We start from the raw sequence: 23273 nt of genomic DNA, 5'->3' as shown, positions 1-23273 counted from the left end.
ACCAATTAGATCATCTTCTGTTACATAGGCATTTATATTTGCTCTGAATTTGTATTTCCTTCCACCTAAAAGGTCACTCTTTTCAATAAAGATAATTTATTAAATGTACCGGGAAATGGAGCTGAATATTAGTACTTTGTAAGCCTTTTCATTTATGTAAATTCATGAATCAGGGCAATAATCTTCCTTATACTGTGTGGCCCAGCTGTAATTCAGAAAATACGAGCCCCCTCCCTGCACTTGCACACATACAGAGGGGATATCTGTTTCATGCACTTTACCACCTTTCTGATGCCTGCTCTCTCCTCAGTCAGCAGTGGCACCTGGAACCGTGGTTCCTGGGACCAAGCACAGACTTTGGGTGCAGAGACTCAAGCTTGAGTTCAAATTCTGGCTCTGGTCTTCTTAACTGACCTCAGGACCTTTGCACTTGCCATTCTCTCTGCCTAGACACCTTTTCTACAGCTGGCTCCTTCTCACCTTAAATGTCAGCTCCTCAAAAATGCCTGCCCGAACCGCGCCACACGTGACTTCCACTGTCCTCACACCAGCCCATTTGGGTACTTTTGTAATTGTCTCAGTGTGCGTTTTGTTTGCTTTTGTGTTTTCTGTCCTTTGAAGGCAGGGACTTGATGTTATGTGGGTTCTTGTGATGGAGGCTGTGTGGGGACGTTGGCCTACCACATCCTCATGCAGGGCCTCAGAATTCTCATCTAAGAACCAGCGAGAACAATATCCAACTCTGAGGTCTGTGTGAGGATTACAAGAGACAATGACAGCCATGGGCCTTCGTGCTCCCGCCCCCAGGGCCTGCCTGGAAGGGAGATGTGAGCCAGCGTAGGGTTGGGGTCACAGGGGTTGGAGTTGAGGCCAGGTCTCAGCTTGTTCCCTAGACCTTCTACAATTCCCCCAAGAAAGGATTGGGTACCCTCCCACGTACCTCTCCTCCAAGTTCTTCCCCCATCTCCTCTTTCCTCTTCCCATACCCATCCTCGCCAGCATTTCCAGGGTTGGAGGGGTTTTCCTGGGAAAGATCTGAAGGCATGAAGCCATTGGAGGTCTGCATGGGTTATGATTACACGATTACAGCTGCTCAAGGACAGCTCAGCTTTGCTCATCCCTGCCTTCCCAGAGGTTCCCCTAAGTCACTCAGAGCAACACATTTGCAAATGGTGGAGATGGGAACAGCTGCCCCTCCTGCATTTCCTGTCTCCTGTGTTGGTCCCCCTTCCTTTCACCATCCTCACTGTCCTCACCAACCTCAGTTTCCTCCTTCCTGACCCCCGTCTGGGCCAGGTCCTACCTGCAGAGCCACAGCTCCTGGGTCTCCCTCACCAATCCCTGCTCTCTAGGATTCACCAAGGCACAGCCTAGAGCCTTCCTTACGAGCACAACCTGGCTCTCCACCCACACACACACACTCGCTGTGCCATGTTGGGCACATCCCTGCACCCCTCCATCTATAAAGTTTATGAATAATAGTTTCTACTCATGCATTTGTTCAGTGCATGTTTATTGAACACCTACTATGCGATAGTTACTCTTTCAAGCCCTGGGGGACAGGAAAGTGAACTCAATAGATGAAACTCCTTGTCCTCGTGGAGTTTACGTTCTGGTGGGGGAGAGAGAAAAAAAACACGATGAAGAAAAGAAATACACAGTGTTGATAAATGCAAAGGAGAAAAGTTCTGCAGAGAAAGTGGGTAGGGGGTGTGCGTTGAGGGGTTCACTTTGCAGACACCCTTTCATTGAAGTCTCACAACCATGTTTCCAAATAAGAAGCCTGAGATGTAGGGAGACTAAGTGATCTGTCCTGGGTCATACCGTTTAGAAACCAGTGAAGTCAGGATTTGAACCCAGGTCAAATCTATGCCATCTTTAAAAAGTCACTCCTGACAACGTGGATACATCCATAAGTCAACGCGGTAAATGCGGTTGCGTGATAATTTATTTCAGTAATAAAAGAAACAAACAGAAGGAGCTCTAAGTACATATTATGTTACAGCTTTTATTGAGGAATGCAATAAACATACATATCACTTTCCTAAATAATGTTAATGGCCTGCGAGGGGGATTTAGAAAAGCATCCCAGTCTGCTGAATGGTTGAGTTTACAGGAAAAACTGACCCAGCACAACCCTCTCATCTCCCAGATGTGGTCACTGTGGTGTAAGGTGAGTCGAGGTCGCTCGCCGAGGCGAGGGCGGAGCAGAACCGGATTCGGCAGATTCCCTAGTCTCGGTGGCGCTTTAACCCTCCCGGGAACCGGGCAGCTCGAGAGGGCGCCACGGGCCGGTTCCCCAGCGGGCCGCCAGGGAGCGACGGACTGCAGCGGACCCAGGTGAGCCGGAGACCTGGCTGCCCTGGGCGTGACGTCACCAGGTGGTCCCGGGCTGCAGGTGGGAAAGGCAGAAGAGGAGGGTCTTTGATGGAGGGAGAAACGGCAGGAGAAAAGGCACCGAGTCTGTTCATTCTGCCCTCCCTGATTCCAGTCTGGCCCCCACCAGAATCTTCTGCCCCCCACCAGAATCTTCTACCCACTGTTGCCGCCTGGACCTCTCTAAAACAAAAGCCTGATTTTGTCACCACCCGCGAAACCCTTTAACGACACCGCCAACATAGCTTACAGAAAAAAAGCTAAACTCAGGACCTGCGTGATCTTGCCCCAGCCTAATTCCAGGCCAACATCCTCTGGAGGATGAAATACTTTCAATTCCCTGCACTCATCATGCTCTTTCTCCCCTGTGAGCCCTGAAACGTCTGGTTCCCTCCACCTGGAATAGCTATCGTACAAGGTTTACCCGGAGAAACCCGACTGTCTTTCAGCTAAATATCACCTTCTCTGAGAAGCCTCCCCCGAGAAGACCCCCCTCACCCCCCACCCCAGTTTGGACAGGGGACCCCTCCTATGTTGCCACTACCCCGTGGGCTTCCCCCATCACAATGCGCAATAAATATCTGGCCTTGCCTTTCTCCCCCAGCGCCCGTCACAGCAAAGCAAATGCCAAGTGCGTTAAATGATTGCAGAATGAACGCAGGAGATAGGACAGGATTCACGCTCTGCCACTCGCGTGACCTCCGGCAAACCAGTTACCTGGCTCATGGGTTTGTTATGAGGAGTCAATGGACTAATGTATAAAAAGTGCTTAGAACAACGCCTGGACCAACGTAAGCAGTCAACAACCTTGGGACTCGACATCATTTTCACGAAGGCCAACGACGTCTTCGACCTTTCAAAGGACCCTCCCACGAGCGCATCGAAACGGAAGTACACGCTCAGGCCTCCGGAAATGACCTCAGAGCCCCTCAGCAACATGGCCGCGGAGCGTTCTTCCGGAAGCGGTCACTGGCATCTCCGTGACGTAGAACGAGTTAGAGCGTCCTGTGGGGTTTCCATGGTGCCGTCCTCAGACCCCAGTCCCTCCGCTTCCTCTCCCGCCTGAGCGCCGTGAACGAGAAGGCCGGCGGCGGGTCCCGCCCGCGACGTAAACGCCGCTGGGGGAGGGGTTGGGAGCGCACTGACGCTCTAGGCGCTCTCGTTCGCGTCTCTATGGTGCCGAGCGCTCGTGTGCGCCGCTCCCGCGCGTCGGGGCGGACGTTGCCCCTTTAATCGGCAGAGGGCGGTGCCTACGAGGTCCCGCGAGAGCGGCGGGGGGCGGGGGGCGGTGCCGAGGCTCGGGACCCGTGGTAGATGGAGCCCGCGATGGAGCCGGAGACTCTGGAGGCGCGAATCAGTGAGTGTCCGGGAGGGGCGCGGGGCGGACCGGAACCGGAACCGGGGGCACGAGGCGGGCCCCTTCCCGGCGGGGGCGGGGTACGGGGCGCCCCCTCCTCACGCCCCGCCCCTGGCCCGCGAGGGGCGGTGCCCCGAGCCCATTCCTGCGACCCTGGGCTGGGAGAAGACAGCCGCCAGCTGCGCAGACCACTCCTCCGATCTCTGGGCCGCGACCGCCGGGAGGAGCGAGCAGCCTCCAGCCCCACCAGGCCCAGACTTCTCCACCGAGGAGCAGACCCCCCAAGTCATCCCCTTGGGACCCAGGAGGGAGCAAGCGAGCGGCCCCCAGGGCTACACCTCAGACCCGGGAGGGAGGGACCCTGTTCCCCGTGGGCCCTGAATCCTCCACTCCAGCCCTGCATGGCATGCCTCCGTCTTATCCTTTGCTTGAGTCTGCAACTACTCAGATTTGCTCATTCCCCCGCCCAGGAAGGGAGGACCCACTGGCCCAGCTGATCCCCCAAGCTGTGGCCACACAATAAGAAGGCCCCAAACCCTACGGGCTTGGGAGGGTCCCGTCTCAGACTCCAGAAGTAATTTCAAGTTCTTGGTCACTGCCCTGAGCCCAGCCCCTCAGACTCTGCACCTCCACCCAAAACTCCTTTCCCAGTCCTTGCTGAGCTTCCTCCAAAGACCCCTGCACCCCTCTCTCTGTGTCTCCTCACACACCGCTTCCTGCTTCCCAGGCTTATGAGACCCCGCACCCTCCACCTGAGCTCCCTGTCACACATTTCCGACAATCCTCACAACCCCACTCCTGGACTCGGCCCGGGAAAGCTGTGGCTTGCCTCTCCCTGCGCTTGTGACAGCTCCCGCCCAAGTCTTTTCCCATTCTGCCAGGGCCTCAGGGAGGCCTCTGGGTCTGGCTTCAGCTCAGCCCCTTGGCCCTGGGCACTCCAGGGAGCTATGCAGGGTGATTTGGGGGCATGACCAACCCATTTTAAGCCAGTCTTGAGCTGAGTTGAACCCTGAGGTTGGCCCCAGAACCGCACCATCTCCAAGGATGTTTCCGAGTCAGCCTGACCACTGGAGGTGGAGGGGGTGCAAAGGAGGCACTCAGTGGCCATCGAGACTGTTCCGGAACGCCACAAGTGTCCAATTCTCAGCAGTAGCTTGGGGGGATGGGCAGGGCCCTGGCTGACAGATATGACAGGCTGAAGGACTTGAACTCTGGGCGATAACGAAGCAGTGTCAGGTTTAACAATGGGGATTTTCCGAGAGGCCAAAGAGTCTGATCTGGGAAACAGAGAGGAGTCAGGACACCCAGGTTTGGCAGTAGGCTGGGCCATAACAGATTGAGGCTGAGATTATTTTCTCTTTGTCTTCCGCTTTGTGCCCTAGCAAAATTGTGAGCTCTTACCTTGCTGTGGTTGGAGGTTAAGAGTAGCTTCTGGTGGGGTAAATGATGACATTGTCACCTCTGTGGAGTGACAGGGTGGCATCAGGCCCAGTTGTGAAACACTTCCCTCCCTCCCGGGGTGTCTCCTGGGGAATGTGCTCCCCACCAGGTGGAGGTAAGAGGGCTGCGGGTTGGCAGCCAGGGCCAGAGAAGTTGGTCAGATCTCCTTGGACCTAGAGGCCCTCGCTCTGAGCCAGATGCAGGGAGAAAGCTGATGTCTCATGATGCCACTGCTTCTTCCTCGTTGACTTCTGACTCAGGAGCGGTCTCTAGAACCAACTTCTCTGTTCTCACTCAGACTCATGTGTCTTTGACACTTGAAGGGACTTCCTGTTTTAGGGTCCACCAGCCGGGTGTCATCAAGTGGGCAGTGTCCAGCCCCATTCTGTTTTTCTAACTCCAGACTGGTGTTTCCCAGCTTCTGGCCATGTTGGGGGCTGGGAGGCAGAGTAGATGGCCACACTTAGCCTGGGGTCCAGGGGGGTGCCTTTCCTGGTATCCCTGGGTGGTCATCAGTGGCTTCATTTCATTTCTCTGAGGGTGTGGAGGGCTCTGCAGGGCTCCTGGAACAGAGATTGGTACCCAGAGAGAAAATGCTTCATTCAGATGTGTGCTCAGCTGTACTTCCTCTGAGAGCCCTGCCGGAGAGCAGCCCACCACCCCAGCACTTTCTGTACCTTCTCCCTGCTCTGTTTTTTTTTCCTAGCACTTCACAACAGTGTACCATATTCTGTGTTTGTTCGTTTGTCTGAGTAGTCAGGGTTTCTCCTGCTGGGCTGTGAGCTCCAGGAGGGCAGGGGTTTTGTTGTTCACTGCTGGGGCCCAGTGCTCAGAATATTTATTGAATAAATAGGAATTGAATGAGTGGCTGCCAGCCCTGGGGTCCCAGGGCTCCAGGCCTCCCGCCACAGCAGAGGGCGCCGCGTGTCGGGTCCCCAGCCTCCTTCTGTCCACAGATCCTTCTCTGTCCCACCTCCAGGGCCATGTTTCTTCCGCACCCCCTGCTGAGGGCTCAGGCTTGGGCAGAACTGGCCAAGAGAGGCTGAGGCTTAGAGACAGGCCCTGGGGAGGTGATCCAGTTCTGGCTGCCCCCACAGCCTTACCATGCGTAAAGTATTTTCTCAATCCACGTTTCACTCCAGCTTTACAAATGGGGAAACGGAGGTTCGGAAAAGTTATTTGACCTACTTTATTGTTGTTTAACCAGTGTTGGGGGTCAGGGAGGTGACCGTCTGGCCTTATTTACCACCCCTTCCTGTAGATTTGTTTGCCAGTTCCTGGATTCAGAATCCCCCAGAACCTCACCCCGCCTGCCCACCGCTGACCCCTCATTCGTTCCTTTGTTTGCCAAGGGGAGGTGGGCGTGTACACAAGTGGCTGGGGTGCGGTGCCATAGCAGGTCGGGCCCATGATGAAGGTCAGGGCTGGGGGGTACAGAAGAGAGAGCTGACCCAGCAGTGCCACGCTGGCCAGGAGTAGGAGTTAGGGAAGACTTCCTGGAGGAAGTGGTACTTGAGCCGCACTCCTTACCAAGGCCCTTCGTGCTCTGCCCTGTGCTCAGTTAGCCATAGCTCAGACACACAGCCCCGGAGCTGTTGGGGGCGTGCCGTGCCCAGCGTGTTAACTCTTTCCAGGCCTTGGTCTGAGTGTTGTCACACCCTCCCCTGGCCTCAGGCTCAGCCGAGTCCCCTCCTCCGGTCCCCTCGGCTCCCTTTGCCTCCTTCTCTCACGTTATATGGAGGACCTAGCTTCCCTTGGCCCACTTCCCAGCGACACAGCTCCTTGAGGGTGGAACTATGGCTTTTTTCTCTTACCTCTGGATCTCCTCTGAGCGTAAATTCCGTGTGAGTTCTGGGGACACTGTTTTCAGGAGCAGCATCAGAGGACATGCGATCAGTGCGGCAGGCGTACAGCTGCAGGAGTGGGGGCAGTGGGGAGTAGGGGACCCACCCCTGAGCACAGCGCTAAAATAGGGGCCCTTTGGGGAGAAGCTTTGAAGGGAAGCCAATGGGCAGGAGCTCATCTGTCCCTTGACTCGACTGAAACATCAGCGCTCAGGTCTTGAGGCTGTCGGAGCAGGAAGTCAAGGGGCAGCCTTTTTCATGTGCTCAGTCACACATGCTACCCCCTGCTGCTGGAGTAGAAGTAGGGAGTGGGAGAGGCAGGGGTCCCTTCGCCAGGCCCCACTGGTCCTCTCCCCTACAGACAGAGCCACGAACCCCCTGAACAAGGAACTGAACTGGGCCAGCATCAATGGCTTCTGCGAGCAGCTCAACGAGGACTTCGAGGGGTAGGTGGCCTCTCCCTCTTTTGCTCACGTACACGACAGACCCCGCCATGCACCTGCCCTGCACACTCCAGACCTTGGCCGCAGGCAGAGACGTGGGTGGATTGAGACCCACTTTGCATTCTCCGTGTGCTCACAAATCCATTATGGTAGTAGGCACTTTGTACTCAGTGCCTCTTGTGTGCCACCCTCTGAGGCGGGCCTTGCTGGACCCATTGTACAGGTGAAAAAACTGAGGCTCAGGGGACTCAGCAGTTGTCCCAAGATCTCACAGAGAGAAAATGGCAGTCCCAAGTTAAGTAAGCCCAGGCCTGCCTGAGCCCCAGCCTGTGCTTTGTTGGGGAGGACGTTCCAGAGGGGGAACCACATGCTCCCCAGCTGGGACGAGGCCAGCAGGCCCTTTGCTCAAGGAAGAACCAGAACCGCCTGCATTAGAATCACTCGGAGTACTTGTCAAAATACACATCCTTGGGCTGCACCCAGACTTGGACTAGAGTGTCCGGTGGGGGCTAGGGGTGGGCGTTGTCAGCAGGCTCCCCAGGGCGTGCTGAAGGTAGGGAGCGCAGCTCTGTGTGCCGCACCTCCAGGAATACAGGCGCTCCACTCGGGGAGGCTGTGTGTGGGGCATGATGTGTGTGCTCCAGGGTCCAGCTGCTGGCATGCAAATCCCATCCCCTCTGTTAGCCAAGTCACCTTGGGCAAGTGACTACCTCTGAGCCTCCGTTTCTTCACCTGTAAAGTGGGGGCATAGTGCTGCCTCCCTTGGAGAACTCTTACAGAGGTTAGGCAGGAAAATGCACGTGAGGGGCCTCACACATCACAGGCGCTCAGTGCGTGTTAGCTGTTACTGTCACCAGTGAGAGGTCTTTTATGATCTGGTAGATGATGTCACCACGTCTACCATGAAGCTGCTCTGATTTCCCTCAGCAGAATGTCCTGTGCCACCTTGAGTTCCTAGGGAGCTATGTCTGCCCATCTCTTGTGGTACATTGTCATGTTCTGCCCCCAGACTGGGCCCTTGAAGGCTGTGTTCATCTCTCCGTTCTTGTCTCTCTGGCGAGCCAAGGATACGGCAGGTCATAGTTCTCGGTAAAGCCAGCCAAGGGGCTGAGCTCGTGGCTTTTGAAGGTCTTCAGCCTGCGCTCCCTGCCTGGCCCCGCCCTGTCATGCCACAGTCTCTGCCCAGCTGACCCAGAGAGGGAGCTGGGCCTTTGCCTATGCCCCGCAGAAGGCACTGGGGGCTGCAGCCCGCCAGGGTAGAGTGCTGCCCTTTCCTTGGGCGTCTGGGGCTCTGTGGCTGTTCTGGCTCCATACTCTTCTCTCACCCAGGCCTCCACTTGCCACCCGGCTGTTGGCCCATAAGATCCAGTCCCCGCAGGAGTGGGAGGCAGTCCAGGCTCTGACGGTAAGAAGAAGGGGAGAAAGGGTGCCAGCCATCCCCCAACCACGTGGATGGCACCAGGGGAGGCCAAGACTGAGACTTTGGTCCCATCAGACTCTTCTTTAGAGCCGAAGGGAGTTATGCCAAGATGGCCTAGAATGGGGGTCTGGGCCAGCCCCTCAGGGTTCCACAGCAACCAGTGGACTGGCCTCCCCTCCAGACCCTGCATAGTTAGGCCTCTTGTCTGGAGGGAGCCCCCTAGGATCATCTGGTCCGAGGGTTCCCTGCCCCAGCTGTGTGTCAGATCTCCAGGAGGCTGCTGAAACATACTGACTAAGGGCCCCACCCCAGCCCTGCTGAATCAGAACTCTTGCAGTGTCTGCGTGTTTATCAAGCTCCCCAGGTGCATTACAGAGCCAGCCCAGCCCATCAGTGTCTCTAGACACAGGACAGCGCTGTCCTCCCCACGGGGGTGCGAGGGGCGACGCCTGGGCTCGGGCGAGAGGTTTTGAAGCTGTGCCAATAGCAGAAGAGCAGGGAGGTGCGCTGTCTGTGACCCCCAAGCGTGGGCCGCATAGCAACTGACCACGTAGCAAAGCTGATTTTAGATAGTGGTAGATTTCCTTTTAATAGTTATGTATTTATTTTAACTCTTTTTTTTCTCAAATGTACTAGTCCTGTGATTTCACAGATAGGTAGCTTAGGGTAAGGCCAGGGTAGACAGTGCCTATTTAAGTTTAAAAAAAACAATCAAAGGAAAAATAGTAAGAAAAAAATTTACAAGTCGTACTCAGATATGCGCGGTTGTGGAGGGGCTATGGCGGTGCTTCAGGTTGGGCATTGCTGGGCACTGGAAGTCACCCTGGCCTGCCCCCCAGGGGGTGGTGATCAGTCTCGGGGGCCTCTGCACCTCAGTCCTTTTGTCCTCACGAGTCATTCCACCCTACTAAATGCCCGTCCCTGGGCTTCTGGGCCCTGGCTGAGGTGTGGGCAGAGGCTGCCTCCTCTGATCCTCCCTGGGGGTCCCTGCCCCCCCGCACCACCGCCCCCAGGTGTTGGAAACATGCATGAAGAGCTGCGGCAAGAGGTTCCACGATGAGGTGGGCAAGTTCCGCTTCCTCAATGAGCTCATCAAGGTCGTATCTCCCAAGGTGAGTGCACCCGGCCTGAGCTCACACCTGCACTGGCAGCTGGGGGTTGAGGAAAGAGGGTCCCCAGACGGGGGGTCGACTGGACCGACTGCCCCTCATCCTGAGGCCTCCCGCTGGAGCTCCCACTTCTCCTGCTGCCTCAGCCCCAGTAGAACTCTGACCCGGCAGGAACACAAACCCTTCCTCACGGTCCTGTTCACACAGCTGAGTCTGGGACAGCTGGGTGTCTGGGAAAAGCGCTTCCAGGCTGACCAGTGTGGGCCGGCTGTGGCACTGCTCTGTACTTAGGGGGAACAGTCTCAGGGCTTGCATCCAGCTGCTGAACATCTGCCTCAGCACTGGTGGCTCTGAGATCTCTCTCTGCACACCTGGCCATGATGCCCCACCTGGGTCTCTAGTGGAGGGTCTCCCTGTCCCCACCTCACAAGAGTGGCCTCCTTGAGGCCTTGGATGCTGAGGTCCCAAACCTGAGTGACAGAGCCTGCTGGCTGTAGATGGACCACACCCCCGGCTTGGCCCAAGGAGTCCTAAGTCCTCCCGGAGGGCATGAACGTGTCACCCTTCCTCACTCAGACCCATCCCTTGACCAGAGCAGCTGGATGACCCAGCTGGCCCCCCATTCTCCTCCCAGGAGGTGACTGGTGTGAGAGCCGCATCCCTCGGCCTAGTTTGCTGCAGGGAGGCTGTGAGTAAGGCCCAGGGTCAAGCAGTTCACCCCACATAACAGCTGGGGCAACTGAGACCCCCAGGGCTGGCACAGCTCGTGAGCGGCAGAGCTGGGAGGTGAGCTCTGTCTGTGCCGGGCTGGTGGGTGGGACATGAGGGCCCTGTAGCCAGAGGGTTTCCAGGGGAGTCCTGGGGAGGCAGCCAGGTTGGGGCTGGGGTTGGGACTTCAGTGAGTGGGGCCAGGCATGTCAAAGGCCTCCCCTCCCCTCGGCCCCTGAAGTACCTGGGCTCTCGGACGTCGGAGAAAGTGAAGAACAAGATCTTGGAGCTCCTCTACAGCTGGACAGTTGGCCTGCCCGAGGAGGTGAAGATCGCAGAGGCCTACCAGATGCTCAAGAAGCAGGGTGAGGCACCAGGGGGGGCGTGACCGCGCCTCCTCCCTCCTCCCTCTTCCCTCCTCCTTCCTCCCTCTTCCCTCCTCCCTCCTCCCTCTTCCCTCCTCCTTCCTCCCTCTTCCCTCCTCCCTCTCCCCTCCTCCCTCCTCCCTCCTCCTTCCTCCCTCTTCCCTCCTCCCTCCTTCCTCTTCCCTCCTCCCTCTCCCCTCCTCCCTCCTCCCTCCTTCCTCTTCCCTCCTCCTTCCTCCCTCTTCCCTCCTCCCTGCGCTGGGCCTCCAGCAGTTGCAGGGGCTTCTGGCAGCAAGGTCATGGATCTGCCCTTTAACTTCTCAAGAACATATGGCCAGTGGGGCCTTTTTGTGGCTCTGCCTGAGGCTAGCTTGGGTGGAGAGAAGGTGGGTTCGGGTTAAGCGTCTCCTCAGTGAGTGGCCCCCATAAAGTACCCTCAAAATATTGGTGCCTGAGCTCTCCCCCACGCAGTTTGACATGGACCCTGGGGTCCAGAGCCAGTATGTGGAGAAAGACTGTCCTCCGTCTTCTGTCCTGCTCTTGCCTTCCCCGTCCCCATCCCTGTCTCAGCCCCTGCCCCGGGCCCCTGGGGTCCAGAGCCAGCGTGTGGAGAAAGACTGTCCTCCATCTTCCATCCTACCCTTGCCTCCCCCGTCCCCATCCCTGTCTCAGCCCCTGTCCTGGGCCCTGCTGACAGCCTTGCCACCACCCGTCTACCCCAGGGATTGTGAAGTCCGACCCCAAGCTTCCAGATGACACCACCTTTCCCCTCCCTCCTCCGCGGCCCAAGAATGTGATCTTTGAAGACGAGGAGAAGTCCAAGGTGAGGCTCCAGGAGGAGCAGGGGAGGCTCCAGGGCTCACTGGGGGTCCATGAGTCCCAGTGCGTGGCTGCCTGCGCTGGGAGCAGAGGCTCATGCCGGTACAGCCACTGGGGAGGGGGACAGGCAGTGGTTATCGAGCACCTACTGCATACTGAGTACTTCCCATACCGTGCCTGTGCGTTCACTCAACACAAGAGTGGGTCTGGTGTCCCTGGGGTTGATTTGATGGCATTTCAGAGGTTGATCAGGAGTTTGTGTACCTTTATGTCTTCGAGTCTTTCAACAAGAATTTTATTAGCTTTTTGTTAAAGAAGTGTGTGCTCGTGGGCAAGAAATCAGACAGCACAGAAGGAGGTCAGATAAAAAGTAACAGCTCCTCTCTCCCCAGTCCAGTCCCAGAAGGGATCCACTGTGAAGTTCCTTGGACAGCCTTCCAGAAAGCTTGTCTAGCCACAGTCATATATGTTTTGCACCATTTGTTGAGAACTGATTTCTGCCAGACACTGTGGGGAGCACTTCTGTGCAGTGTCTCAGGTATCCCACAGCCACCTCACCAGGTGCCAGTAGATTCTCACCATTTCGTGGAGCGTTTAAGTAACTTAACTCACATCCACAGCCAGGAAATTGGGAGCCAGAACGTGACCCCAGGCCCAGGTACTGACATCACAGTCTTGCGCCTCTTTCTCCACAGATGCTGGCCCGCCTGCTGAAGAGCTCCCACCCCGAGGACCTCCGAGCGGCCAACAAACTCATCAAGGAGATGGTGCAGGAGGTGATGGCCGAGCCCAGAGCACAGGGAGGGGGCGGGATGGGGATGCTGAGATGGGCCACCGGCGTGGGGTTGTGTATGTGCATATGAGGAACCCCGCAGTGACCCGGCTAAAGGGCTGTCACAGCAAAGAAAGAGCTGACTGACTGGGGGACACCAGTAGGCAGAGCCAGGACCAACGTGAGGAGGGAAGAATTTTCCAGCAGCCAAGCTAACATCCCTGGATGGACTTCTGTGAGGCTGACTACGTCTTCCATAAAAATTAGAAATAAATTAGGCATTACTATATTTAAAATATATATATATGCACATGTATGTATGTTTACATATAAGGAGAAAAAATAATATATATTTAATTTATAAGTAAGTGTACGTATGTTGTGGGTGCATGCTGAAACTTTTTTTATTGATAAAGGTAAGTCATCAAAAAAGTTTGCAGTCCAGGGACCAGCCCAGTGGCATAGTGGTGAAGTTCGTGTGTTCTGCTTCGGTGGCCCGAGGTTCACAGGTTTGGATCCTGGGTGTGGACCTACGTACAGCATATCAAGCCGTGCTGTGGCGGTGTCCCGTATAAAGTAGAGGAAGATGGGCACGGATGTTAGCCCAGGTCCTATCTTCCTTAACAAAAAAGAGGAGGATTGGCAACAGATGTTAGCTCAGGGCTAATCTCCCTCAAAAAAAAAAAAAAGTTTGTAGTCCAGAGACCCAGAGGGCAGAAGTTCTGCGTGCTCTGACAGCCAGGAGAAAGTCAGGGGTGGCCCCTCTCAAGGAGGGCAATTGTATCAGATGGCATAGTACAAGCCCACTTTTCATTCCACGAGGAGGGACATGCGTGGTAAGCACAGTGGGCCAGGGATAGCGGGGTCACTTCCTGCAGTGGCCTTTCAAGACCGTGAGCTCCCCACCATTTGCCACACAGCGACAGACATTGGGAGGGGTCGCTGCACTAGTTTCCAGCTTGTACTTGGTGACCACTAAGGTCCCCTTTCATTCTCAAGTTCAGGAATCTCCTTTCAAGGGACAAAACACAAGGAGGGCGTGTAGAACCACAGGTGTGGGTCTAGGGCCCTGGTCCTCCAGAATCACCTGGCGAGTGTATTGGAAACCCCGGTTCCGGGGCCGTCCCTAGAGATTCTGGCTGAGGGCCCAGGAGATTCTGATGGGCTCGTGCAGAGGCCTGGGTCCAGGGGGCATTGGCAGGAGAAGAAGTGAACCCAGGGTTGGCTGAGGGCTTCTTGGACCAGAGTGCCCTGTTCTGAGCATGAGGGGCTCTTAGCAGGATGCAGCAAGCCCCCTGCAGAGTCCGAGCCGGCAGACACTCCCGAGTGGTGTGGGCAATGCCTGGCTCTAGGCCAGCCCTGACCCGGGCTCTCAGGAGCCCTTTGCTAATGCCTCCCTAGGACCAGAAGCGGATGGAGAAGATCTCGAAGCGAGTGAGTGCCATCGAGGAGGTGAACAACAATGTGAAGCTGCTGACGGAGATGGTGATGAGCCACAGCCAGGGCGTGGCGGCAGCCCACAGCAGAGAGGACCTCATGAAGGTGCGCCCGCCTCTGCCCAGTCCCTGCCCACTCCAGGGCCCCTGCCGGCCCTGACCTGCCCACCCCGCTGCCCCCAGGAACTGTACCAGCGCTGTGAGCGGTTGCGGCCCACGCTTTTCCGACTGGCCAGCGACACAGAGGACAATGATGAGGCCTTGGGTGAGCCCTGGGCAGAGTGGGCCCTATCCCTCCACCTTCTCCCGCCTCTCCTAGGCCCTGCTGAGTATCCGCAGTTGGAAGGAGCCACCGCCAGGGGGCCCCCTTCTCCAGCACTGACCTTGGGTTTCTCGGCTTTGAGTAAGAAGGAAGCAAAGAGCAGGGGCTGATGTGGTTGAGAGACCTTATGGCCAGGCCCCTTCCCAAGCACCTCATTTACTGCCCACAAGCTGCACAGGAGGGAAAATTGTCCCCGTTTCATAGCTGCAGCTCAGAGAGGGAAGTGACTTGCCCAAATCACAGAGCAGAACTGTGGCAGAAGCAGGGTGGACCGGGAGCTCTCTCCCCCCAGACACTGCCTCTGTAGTAAGTGTGAGCTAGAAACCGAGAGCAGATCCCACAGGTCTGAGCAATTCCAGAGCTGGCCCCGTGGCCTCTGCCAGGGCCACGTGTCAGGTTCTCGTCTTTGTTCTCTGCCACCACGTCAGCCAGGGCCTCTCGGACAGTGGTCTGGGTACCATCTCAGCCCCTCATTCAGCAGTTTACTGAGTGCCTCCCATGTGCCAGGTACCTGGTCCCCCCCAAGAGGCTCGCTGCCCAGATCTCTCTAGGCCCTGGCCCCTGAGGAGCTCACTCTGCTGATGGCCTAGTTTGTGCCAGGCACTGCTCCATGCCCTCAGGGATATGGCAGTGATAAAAATGGACAACAGCCACATTCTCATGGAGCTTGTAGCCTAATGAGAGGAGACAGACAATAAAGCAAGGATGTGAGCGGTGGCAGTTTGTCAGGTAGTGCTAAGTGGCATGGAGAAAAACAAGCAGGGAGGGACCGGGTAGTACAGGGTGGGGGTTAGGGAATGCCTCCCCGAGGTGACTTCTGGGTAAAGACCTGAAGGCAGGAAGGGTGAAGCCGTGCAGAGGTCCGGGAGCATCCAGATGGCAGGGCTAGTGTGGTGGCCTGGAGGCAGGAGGACACCACTGTGTTCAGGGCACAGGGCAGTGTGGAGGAGACAGTGGACGAGGGCAGGTAGCTGAGGGCTTGAGTCTGAGTAGACAAGATGGCGTGCACTGGCCCTGTGCCCTCACATGAGGGCAGGATGGATGCAGGGTGTTCGTTGCCCCTGGCAGAGGCCCCCGCCACCCCACCCTGTTCCTTCAGACTGGCCTCTCCCCTCCTGCCCGTTGCAGCGGAGATCCTGCAGGCCAACGACAACCTGACCCAGGTGATCACTCTGTACAAGCAGCTGGTGCGGGGCGAGGAGGTCAACGGTGATGCCGCCACTGGCTCCATCCCTGGTGAGGAGGTGGCAGAGGAGATGGGGAGGGGCCCGCCAGGCTGCAGGGGCACAGAGCTGGTAGCCATGACCACCAGGGTGACCCTGGCCCCTTGAGATGGGGAAGGCCCCCAGGGAGAGAGCTGGGGACAAAGTCTGTGCCAAGCCTGCAGCTGTTGGGGAGGAAGTCTGGATGTGGACAGGGGAGGGAGCCGAGGGTTTGGCACAGGCAGGCAGAAGGAAGGCCTTTCTTCCATTGGACAAATCTGGCATCTGTTGTGCAGAGCTAGATGGCACTCCCAAGGCTTAGTTTAATCATCAGAAGGCAGGCGGGAAGGTTTGACACGTAGACATTACAGGCTCGGCTCCAATAAGGATAAAGTGACAGCCCTGGGGACCACAGAGGAGGGTAGAGTTGGCCCTGTTAGGGAGAGGTGGGGGTGGGCACAGAAGCAGCAGAGTTTAAGCGGGGCTTTAAAGGATGGGAGGCAGTTTGCCAAGTAGAGAGAAGAAGGCAATACATTCCAGACTGAAGGAACACTGTGTGCTAAAGAAAGGGCCTGGTGGGCAGATTCCAGGGCCAGGGCGCTGCGGCCAAGGAGGGGGAAGCAGGAGGGTTGTGAAGGGTAGGGGGACAGATTGCTGCCCCCCAGCCCCTGTGGACTTCAAGAGCCTGAGTGTCCACCACCCAGGACTTGCCTGACTCTCCTCTCCTACCCCAGGGAGCACCTCGGCCCTGCTGGACCTCTCAGGCCTGGATCTCCCTCCTGCCGGCACCACCTACCCAGCCATGCCCTCCCACCCTGGTGACCAGGCCAGCCCCGAGCAGCCCAGCACCTCCGTTTCCCTGCTTGACGATGAGCTCATGTCTCTGAGTGAGGAAGGGGCTGGGCTGGAGGAGGGCGGGCTCGGCTGCAGGTGTGGAGTGATGCCTGCAGCACACGATGCAGCTTGCAGAGCATGGTCAGCTCAGGTGTTACTCCTCCGCGTCCTGTGGAGGATGGGGGGTGTGGGGGTGGGCGTTAGGCCCATTTCACAGCTGAGGAAGCTGAGGCTCAGAGAAATGAAGGAGCTCATGCAAAATTGTACAGTCAAAGGAGGAGGCCGGCCAGCCTCTGATAAGCCAGCCACACCTAGGCCCTGTTGGCCTGAGGGAAAACGGAGGGATTTCCCTGCAGCAGGTTAGAGCCTAGAACTGGGGGCTGCCCAGGCAGAAGTTCAGCATTTCCCCCCCACTAGGAGGATGAGAAGGGGAACTGGGCTCCGCAGCACCAGAAGCTCCAGGGAAGCCGGCACCAGGGCAGAAGGCTCTCCATGTCCCACGCTGGTCCTAGGCCGGGCCTGCAGTCACCGCAGGGCAGGGCAGGGCTCCAGAGCCTGATGGGAAGCAGGCTCAGCCCTGGGAAAGAAGCTGAGGGTGCCCAGCGGCCAAGCAGTTTTCGAGTTTCCCCATTTGGGTGCAGCTTAGAGGCAGGAGGGTGTGGTAACAGCCTCCTCATAACAGCCGTAAAGCTGTAAAGAAAGAGGTGGTCGGGCTCTGTCATAGGAACTTGAAGGATAGGTTGGGAGGTTAACTTGGAAGCCAGGAGTCAGGTTGCATTCTCCTGAGCCAGTTCTGAGATAAAAACCAAACCTGCTGGATTCAAAAAGCGATGGTGCACTGGGCCCCGGCCTGGTGTGCTGGGCCCCTGGCGGCCCGGCCCAGCGATGGAGGAGTGCTTCCCTAGCCAGTGCTGCCATGCTGTCTGATCTTACACCGCGTCCACCCGCCACCCGAGATGGGTGCCGTCCACATCCCCATTTTTCCAGATGCGAAAGCAAGGCCTAGAAAGGCTGGAGGACTTGCCCAAAGTGGGCGCCCGGGTTTGGACGAGACGCTCAGATTTTGAAGCCTCCTCTGAGCCTCTGCTGCTCTGACTCAGCTCCTCAGCCGGGAGAGGAAGTGAGGACTCAGAGTGAGGGACGAGGGGGACTGCAGCCCAGGTTGAGTTTCCCTCTGTGGGCATGTCAGCTGGCACCCTGCCTAGGAGGGTCTGATTACGGGGTGTCCGTGGGCCTGCTTACGAGTCCCCCCACCTGCCCCCCATTCAGTCAGAGCCCAGGGGACTCAGGGAGAGAGGCCCCTGACTGTTTTACCCAGAGGTAAAAACTGATCCAGAGACAGAACACGCAGGCCCCTCTTCCCCGGCAGAGCCAGGACCGGGCAGCCGCTACCTGACCGGGCGGTGGGTGTGCATGCCCTGGTCCCCCAGCAAGTGGCTGTGGCAAAGCCATCTCCTCGTGAGAAGCGAGGTCTGCTTTGCACTTCCTGTCCCTGAGTCACTTCGGCAGAGCCCTGAGCCTCCCACTTCCTCTGGTTTCTTCTCAGAGGCAAAGACTGTGTGGGAACAGGAACCAGAAGTGCCAGGGCAGCACCTGCCCCGCTCTGGGGAGTGAGGAAGCCTTGGGACCACAAAGGGGGCTTGTCCTAAACAGTTCTCCGCGGCAGGGGGTGGGGGTGGGGCAAGCAGTGTGGACTTGCTGTCTGTCAAAGAGGGTGTCCCGGCACCGTACAGGCCCTTCATCTGATTTGTCTGGTCTATTACTCACAGTAACCCCCTGCTATAGATGCTGCCGTTGTCTCCATCTTACAGAGGAGGCACAGGGAGGTTGTCACACAGCTAAGGGGCAGAGCTGTGTTGAAACTCCAGTAATTAGGCCACGCTCTGTCCAAGTCCGGACTCTGCTACTTTCCAGCTCTGTGACCTTGGGCAGGTTACTTAACCCCTCTGAGTGTCCATTTCCTTATCCATAAGAGAGGGATGAGAACCCCACACCTGCCTTTTAAGGTTGTCTGAGGATTAAGTGAGACTCACGTCTGAAGTGCCTGACACATCAAGGGGCATAAGAAATGGTAGCCGTTGCCGCTGTGTTGTGGGGGGGGCCGGAGGAGGAGACCCAGGAGTCCCCACTTGCCACACTGCTTCAGGCTGGGCCTCACTTACTCAGGATTTGCCAGAAACAGGAGAACTTGTCTTCTCTAGGTCCAGCCTAGGGTGAACTTGGCTGGCTTGTGCTTCAGGGCGGGCAGAGGTCAGACTGATGAGCAGGCCAGTGAGCAGGGCCACCCAGAGGGCCCCAGCTCTCCTGTGCACCAGGCAGCCAGCCCTGTTGGCATGCGCCGGGGCGGGCAGGGCCTTGAGAGTCGGCCCCAGTCCGGCCCCGCCTTTGTGCCCACGGGGATGCTACGGCCCAGCCGGCCCTGGCCTGTGGTTGCTCAGATTCTAGGGCAGGCCTGGGCCCAGGGCCCTGCTCACTGCACCACAGCACCCTTCTGATGGTCAGAGGGCGTCCCTGGAGTCAGCCGTTGGGCACAGCATGCTGACCCCTGCCTGCCTGGATCGGGGAGGCTAGGAACCTCACTTGGTGTCCTGCTCCCTCTTCCCCTCCCCCAACCCCCAGCTGTCAGCTGATGAATGAAGAGGAAAGTCCTGACATCTGTGGTTGGGTTGGCTTCTGAGTGGCTAGAGAGGAAGCGTGTGTGGGCTTGGGGAACGGGCCGTCGGGACCTTTGGTTTCTACTTCTGCTCTGCTGCTGGTTCCCTCTGAAAGTGGGGGTTTTTCCCCTTTGAGCTGCACCTCTCAGCGGTGGGGGGGGGGATGTGGGGGAGGGTAGGAGTCAGGGAACCCCAAACAGCACACTGTCCCCCCAGCTCTCTTGTCTCTGCTCAGGAATCCAGCTCCATTACCTCTGTCTTGCTTCCCCACAGGCCTCAGTGACCCCACACCCCCTTCAGGCCCAAGCTTGGATGGTGCTGGATGGAACAGCTTCCAGGTAGGAGGGGCCGGGAACCAGCCTGACCTGTCCAGGGGGCAGAGCAGCTGCAACAGGCAGCCTGAGGGGGCAGGAGGGCCATGGGGCAGGGGGCGGCCCCGGGGCTGAGGCACCATCCCTGGGCAGAGGAAGAAAGGCAGTCCTCTCCTCTCCTGCAGGCGCATCTCTCCAAGTCTCAGCCTTGGAGCTTGAGATGGGAATTCCCTATTCCTTTTCTCTTGAGGGCAACTTGGAGGTCCCTGGAATGTGATGGTTTCTGGAGGAGAACCCCAGACCAGGCCTGGCCCACTGATGGCCCTCGAATGAGAGGGGCATGGGCCCAGCAGGAATGTTGTCCCCATCTCTACTGCTGCTTCCCTAGATGTCACCTGCAGGGAGGAGAAGGGACCTTTCAGCACAGCCCCACCCACCTGCATCCTTTGTATGCCCAACAGTCGTCTGATGGCACCGAACCCCCAGCCCCTACTCCAGCCCCCAGCACGGACAGTCGGCCCCCAGCGCAGATGCCCCTGCCATCAAGCAGTGGTCTGGATGACCTGGACCTCTTGGGGAAGACCCTCCTCCAGCAGTCACTGCCCCCGGAGTCCCAGCAAGTGCGGTGGTGAGGGCACACCCTGGTTGGCATGGGGTGGGAGCCCCCTCCCCCCACAGCAGCAGCTTCCCCTGGGCTTTCTCTGGCCCAGACCCTGCCCCAGCCCCAGCAGGGAACGGCCCATTGCTGGGTTGGTCCTGTGAGCAGTGGCTGCCGGAGTCCACCGTGTGCCAAGCACTGCACGGGGCTCAAGGGATGCGGCAGTGACCAGGGCAGGTGCAGGGCCCATCCCACAGAGCATGGAGTTTATGAGAGGGGGACCCATGCCCCACTCACACACCCTCCACTAGGCATTCCCAGCACCTAAGACCGAAAGCCCCAGGGTCCAGCAGCGAGGGGGACGCTGAGCCTCAGTGGGCGGGGGTGGGGGTTGGCGGGGGAGGGAGAGTGAGAGCTGCCAGTTCCAAGGTGAGGAGACCAAGGCCAGAGGGACAGGGACGCAGCTGAGCCGGCTGTCAGGGTCAGCCAGGAAGCCCAGCCTTTCCTGTGCCCCTGATCTCGCGGCCACTGAAGATTCACCTCTCAGTGCACTGTCCCCCAATAAGGGAGAAGCAGCAGCCAGCCCCCCGGCTCACGCTCCGCGACCTGCAGAATAAAGGCAGCTGCAGCTCACCCAGCGCCAGTGCCACCAGCCTCCTCCACACCACCTCCCCCGAGCCCCCCGGGCCTCCGCGGCAGCCCATGCCCACTGAGCTCTCGCTGGCCAACATCACTGTGCCCCTGGAGTCCATCAAACCCAGTAAGTGGGGCAGGGGCGCGGGCGGGCACAGGCTGGGCGGGCCCGGCTCGTCGCCCTCTCAGGGGCTCCGTGTGGGAGAGCAGGTAGGAAAGCGGGGCTCTCCTCCCAGCCCTGCCTGACTCAGCGGGGAGCTCTGGGCAAGACCTCCCCCTTCCCAGGACTCAGTTTCCCTCATCTGTCCAGAGTGATCACAAAACTGCTTCATAAACCCCACGGTTACACGGGCAGGAGGACAGCTTATGGATGGCCCCCGGGCCTCTCCCCAGAAGGCAGGGCCAGGACACAGAGAGGTTTGGGGGTTGCCCCAAGATCGTGAAACCGAACCAGGATAAAGAGCTGCGTCCAAGCCTGGGCCTCTCCTGCCCAGGAGCCATAGGGGGGCCACTTGCAACACCAGGCCCCGAGCAGACAGGTGAAGACTGGGCAGTCTTCTCAGCCATATCCATCTTGTGAGCTCACTGTGAGTGAGCATGTCACGCACTCAGTGTCCCAGGAGGTGGGTAGTGGTGCCTTTCTCTTACCAGTAGGGAGGACCCTGAGCTCAGAGAGGCGGAATGACTATACCAGGGTCACATACAGCGTGACCCCAAGTCACCCACAGTCCTTCACTTCAGCATGCCAAGAAGCAGGCACACAGCACTGGGGGACCCCCAGCTGTGAGTCCGTTCAGGGGTGGGTGTCCTGTATCCACTGTCACACTAGAAGTTCAGCCGCCCCTCTGAGCAACAGGGTGCAGCACCGTCAGGGGTCGAGGCCAGGACCTCAGTTGGTGGGTTTGTTCATTTGTTCCCAGTGCAGCAGTGGGCACCTGATGTCAGCTGGGGGCGGGGGGGAGTGTTGGTCAGATGTGCTTGGGCTCAGGGCTTGCACCCCTCCCATCACCCTCTCCTCTTCTCCTCTGCCAGGCAGCATGTTGCCAGTGACTGTGTATGACCAGCATGGCTTCCGGGTCCTCTTCCACTTTGCCCGAGACCCGCTGCCCGGGCGCTCCGACGTGCTGGTGGTGGTGGTTTCCATGCTGAGCACCGCCCCCCAGCCCATTCGCAACATCGTTTTCCAGTCAGCGGTCCCCAAGGTGACACGGGCATGCCTCCTTCCTCTCAAGGCAGGGTGACCTGGGCTTGATGAGGAGCCAGCTGTCCTGAGCAGGGGGACAGCTATCCTCCCTCTCTTCCTGGGGAGTCAGGGGGTAGAAGGGAACCAAAGGCAGAGCCCCAAGACCCCAGAGGAGAACGGGGACCGGGGACGAGAAGCTGGGGCTAGCTCTGGCCTGTCCCGCCCTACTGTCTGCAGGTCATGAAGGTGAAGCTGCAGCCGCCCTCAGGCACGGAGCTGCCGGCCTTTAACCCCATCGTCCACCCCTCAGCTATCACCCAGGTCCTGCTCCTCGCCAACCCCCAGAAGGTGAGGGGCCTGGTTGTGACAGGGTGCCGCTCTGGGGTCGGGGCAGCCTCTTCCTCCCCTGACCCTTCTGCCTTCCCCTTCTCTGCCCCAGGAGAAGGTTCGCCTCCGCTACAAGCTCCTCTTCACCATGGGTGACCAGACCTACAACGAGATGGGGGATGTGGACCAGTTCCCCCCACCTGAGACCTGGGGGAGCCTCTAGAACAGAGGGGGGCTGGGGAGCGGAAGGGCAATGGGATTGGCCCTGGTCTAGCCTGGGTGGGAGGCTGTGTGGCCAAGGACGCCCTTTGTTCCCACGGCCATAGCCCCTGGGCCTGGTGCTTCTCCCCTCCACCCCTGGGGCCCCTCCTGCCTTGTCCTCTCCCCTGCTGAGCCAAACCCAGCAGGAGGCTGGGCCTGCGTTTGCGCTGCTGGGGACCTTCACCACAGGGGGGAGCCTGGAGCAGAGAAGGGCTGCATGGCCCTGGAAGGACTTGGGGTCACGGGGGAGAAGCATGGCTGTCGGGCGAGGGCCAGGACCTCAGGCCCAGCTCCGAACCCAACCTGGGGGTGGGGTCATCCCTGCCTGTCTCTTATGCCTTATGGGAAGGCCCAGCCATACCTCGGGGGCCGTGCTGGAGCCAGGGCCCAGCTCAGGCCTCCTCCATAGGAACCAGGTGACTGTGGGGGTGATGCCTGCACCCCCAGCCGTTTGCACTCTCTAGTGTGTGGTTTGACTCTCTGCTTTTCTTTCTAAGTGGCCCTGTGGTCACCTTTCACGGGGCCCAGTGGAAGAGCTCCTCCTGTCCCCCACTCCTCCTGGGGGTCTCCCACCACCTGCCTGGCCCCTTTGCTCTCAGGCCTCTTGAAGGGCTGTGGGCTGTGTGACTGCTGGCCAAGGGGCATGTCAGAGGTGGTGGCGCCACCTCGGGGTTCTGGGCTTCTGGCCAAGGTGGGTGCTGCACGGGAGTTCTCGCTGTGTGGCCTTCATTCGTCGGCCTGTGCTGGGGCCTCCTGTGGGCGTCACCTCTGTCTATCCATCTGTCCCTGGGCAGAAGTAGGGCCAGCGTGTGAGTGAGAGCAGGAGTATTTATGGAAATAAAACGTCCTTTTTCCTGGA

At 58.4% G+C, this 23273-nt stretch overlaps 1 protein-coding gene and 1 long non-coding RNA gene across 2 annotated transcripts; one reads left to right on the top strand and one right to left on the bottom strand.

Moving 5' to 3' along the window:
* Positions 1–1930: 1930 nt before the first annotated feature.
* On the bottom strand, positions 1931–3325 carry LOC147913733 (uncharacterized). Its single transcript, XR_015556360.1, has 2 exons — positions 3094–3325; positions 1931–2392 (listed from the first exon to the last, which is right to left on the bottom strand). It is a non-coding gene; the product is annotated as an uncharacterized LOC147913733 (long non-coding RNA).
* Positions 3326–3603: 278 nt separating this feature from the next.
* On the top strand, positions 3604–23273 carry GGA1 (golgi associated, gamma adaptin ear containing, ARF binding protein 1). Its single transcript, XM_004418120.3, has 17 exons — positions 3604–3733; positions 7379–7463; positions 8790–8865; positions 9894–9992; positions 10939–11062; positions 11785–11885; positions 12577–12657; positions 14055–14195; positions 14273–14354; positions 15540–15647; positions 16348–16500; positions 19375–19439; positions 19874–20040; positions 20577–20770; positions 21676–21845; positions 22064–22174; positions 22266–23273. Exons 1-17 carry the CDS (start codon positions 3691–3693, stop codon positions 22374–22376), a joined length of 1911 nt encoding a protein of 636 aa, XP_004418177.1. The 5' UTR covers positions 3604–3690; the 3' UTR covers positions 22377–23273.

This window comes from Ceratotherium simum, chromosome 25, assembly GCF_057802395.1.
Source record: "Ceratotherium simum simum isolate JZ-2026a chromosome 25, ASM5780239v1, whole genome shotgun sequence".
Classification (NCBI taxonomy): Eukaryota; Metazoa; Chordata; class Mammalia; order Perissodactyla; family Rhinocerotidae; genus Ceratotherium; species Ceratotherium simum.
This window is presented reverse-complemented; position numbering and strand designations above follow the sequence as displayed.

Bases quoted from the DNA above. Each gene is read 5' to 3' on its own strand.
- GGA1 (XM_004418120.3), top strand. From the start codon at position 3,691: ATGGAGCCCGCGATGGAGCCGGAGACTCTGGAGGCGCGAATCA. The intron at 7,464-8,789 runs GTAGGTGGCCTC...TCTCTCACCCAG, and splicing joins CTCAACGAGGACTTCGAGGG to GCCTCCACTTGCCACCCGGC. The intron at 9,993-10,938 runs GTGAGTGCACCC...CGGCCCCTGAAG, and splicing joins TCAAGGTCGTATCTCCCAAG to TACCTGGGCTCTCGGACGTC.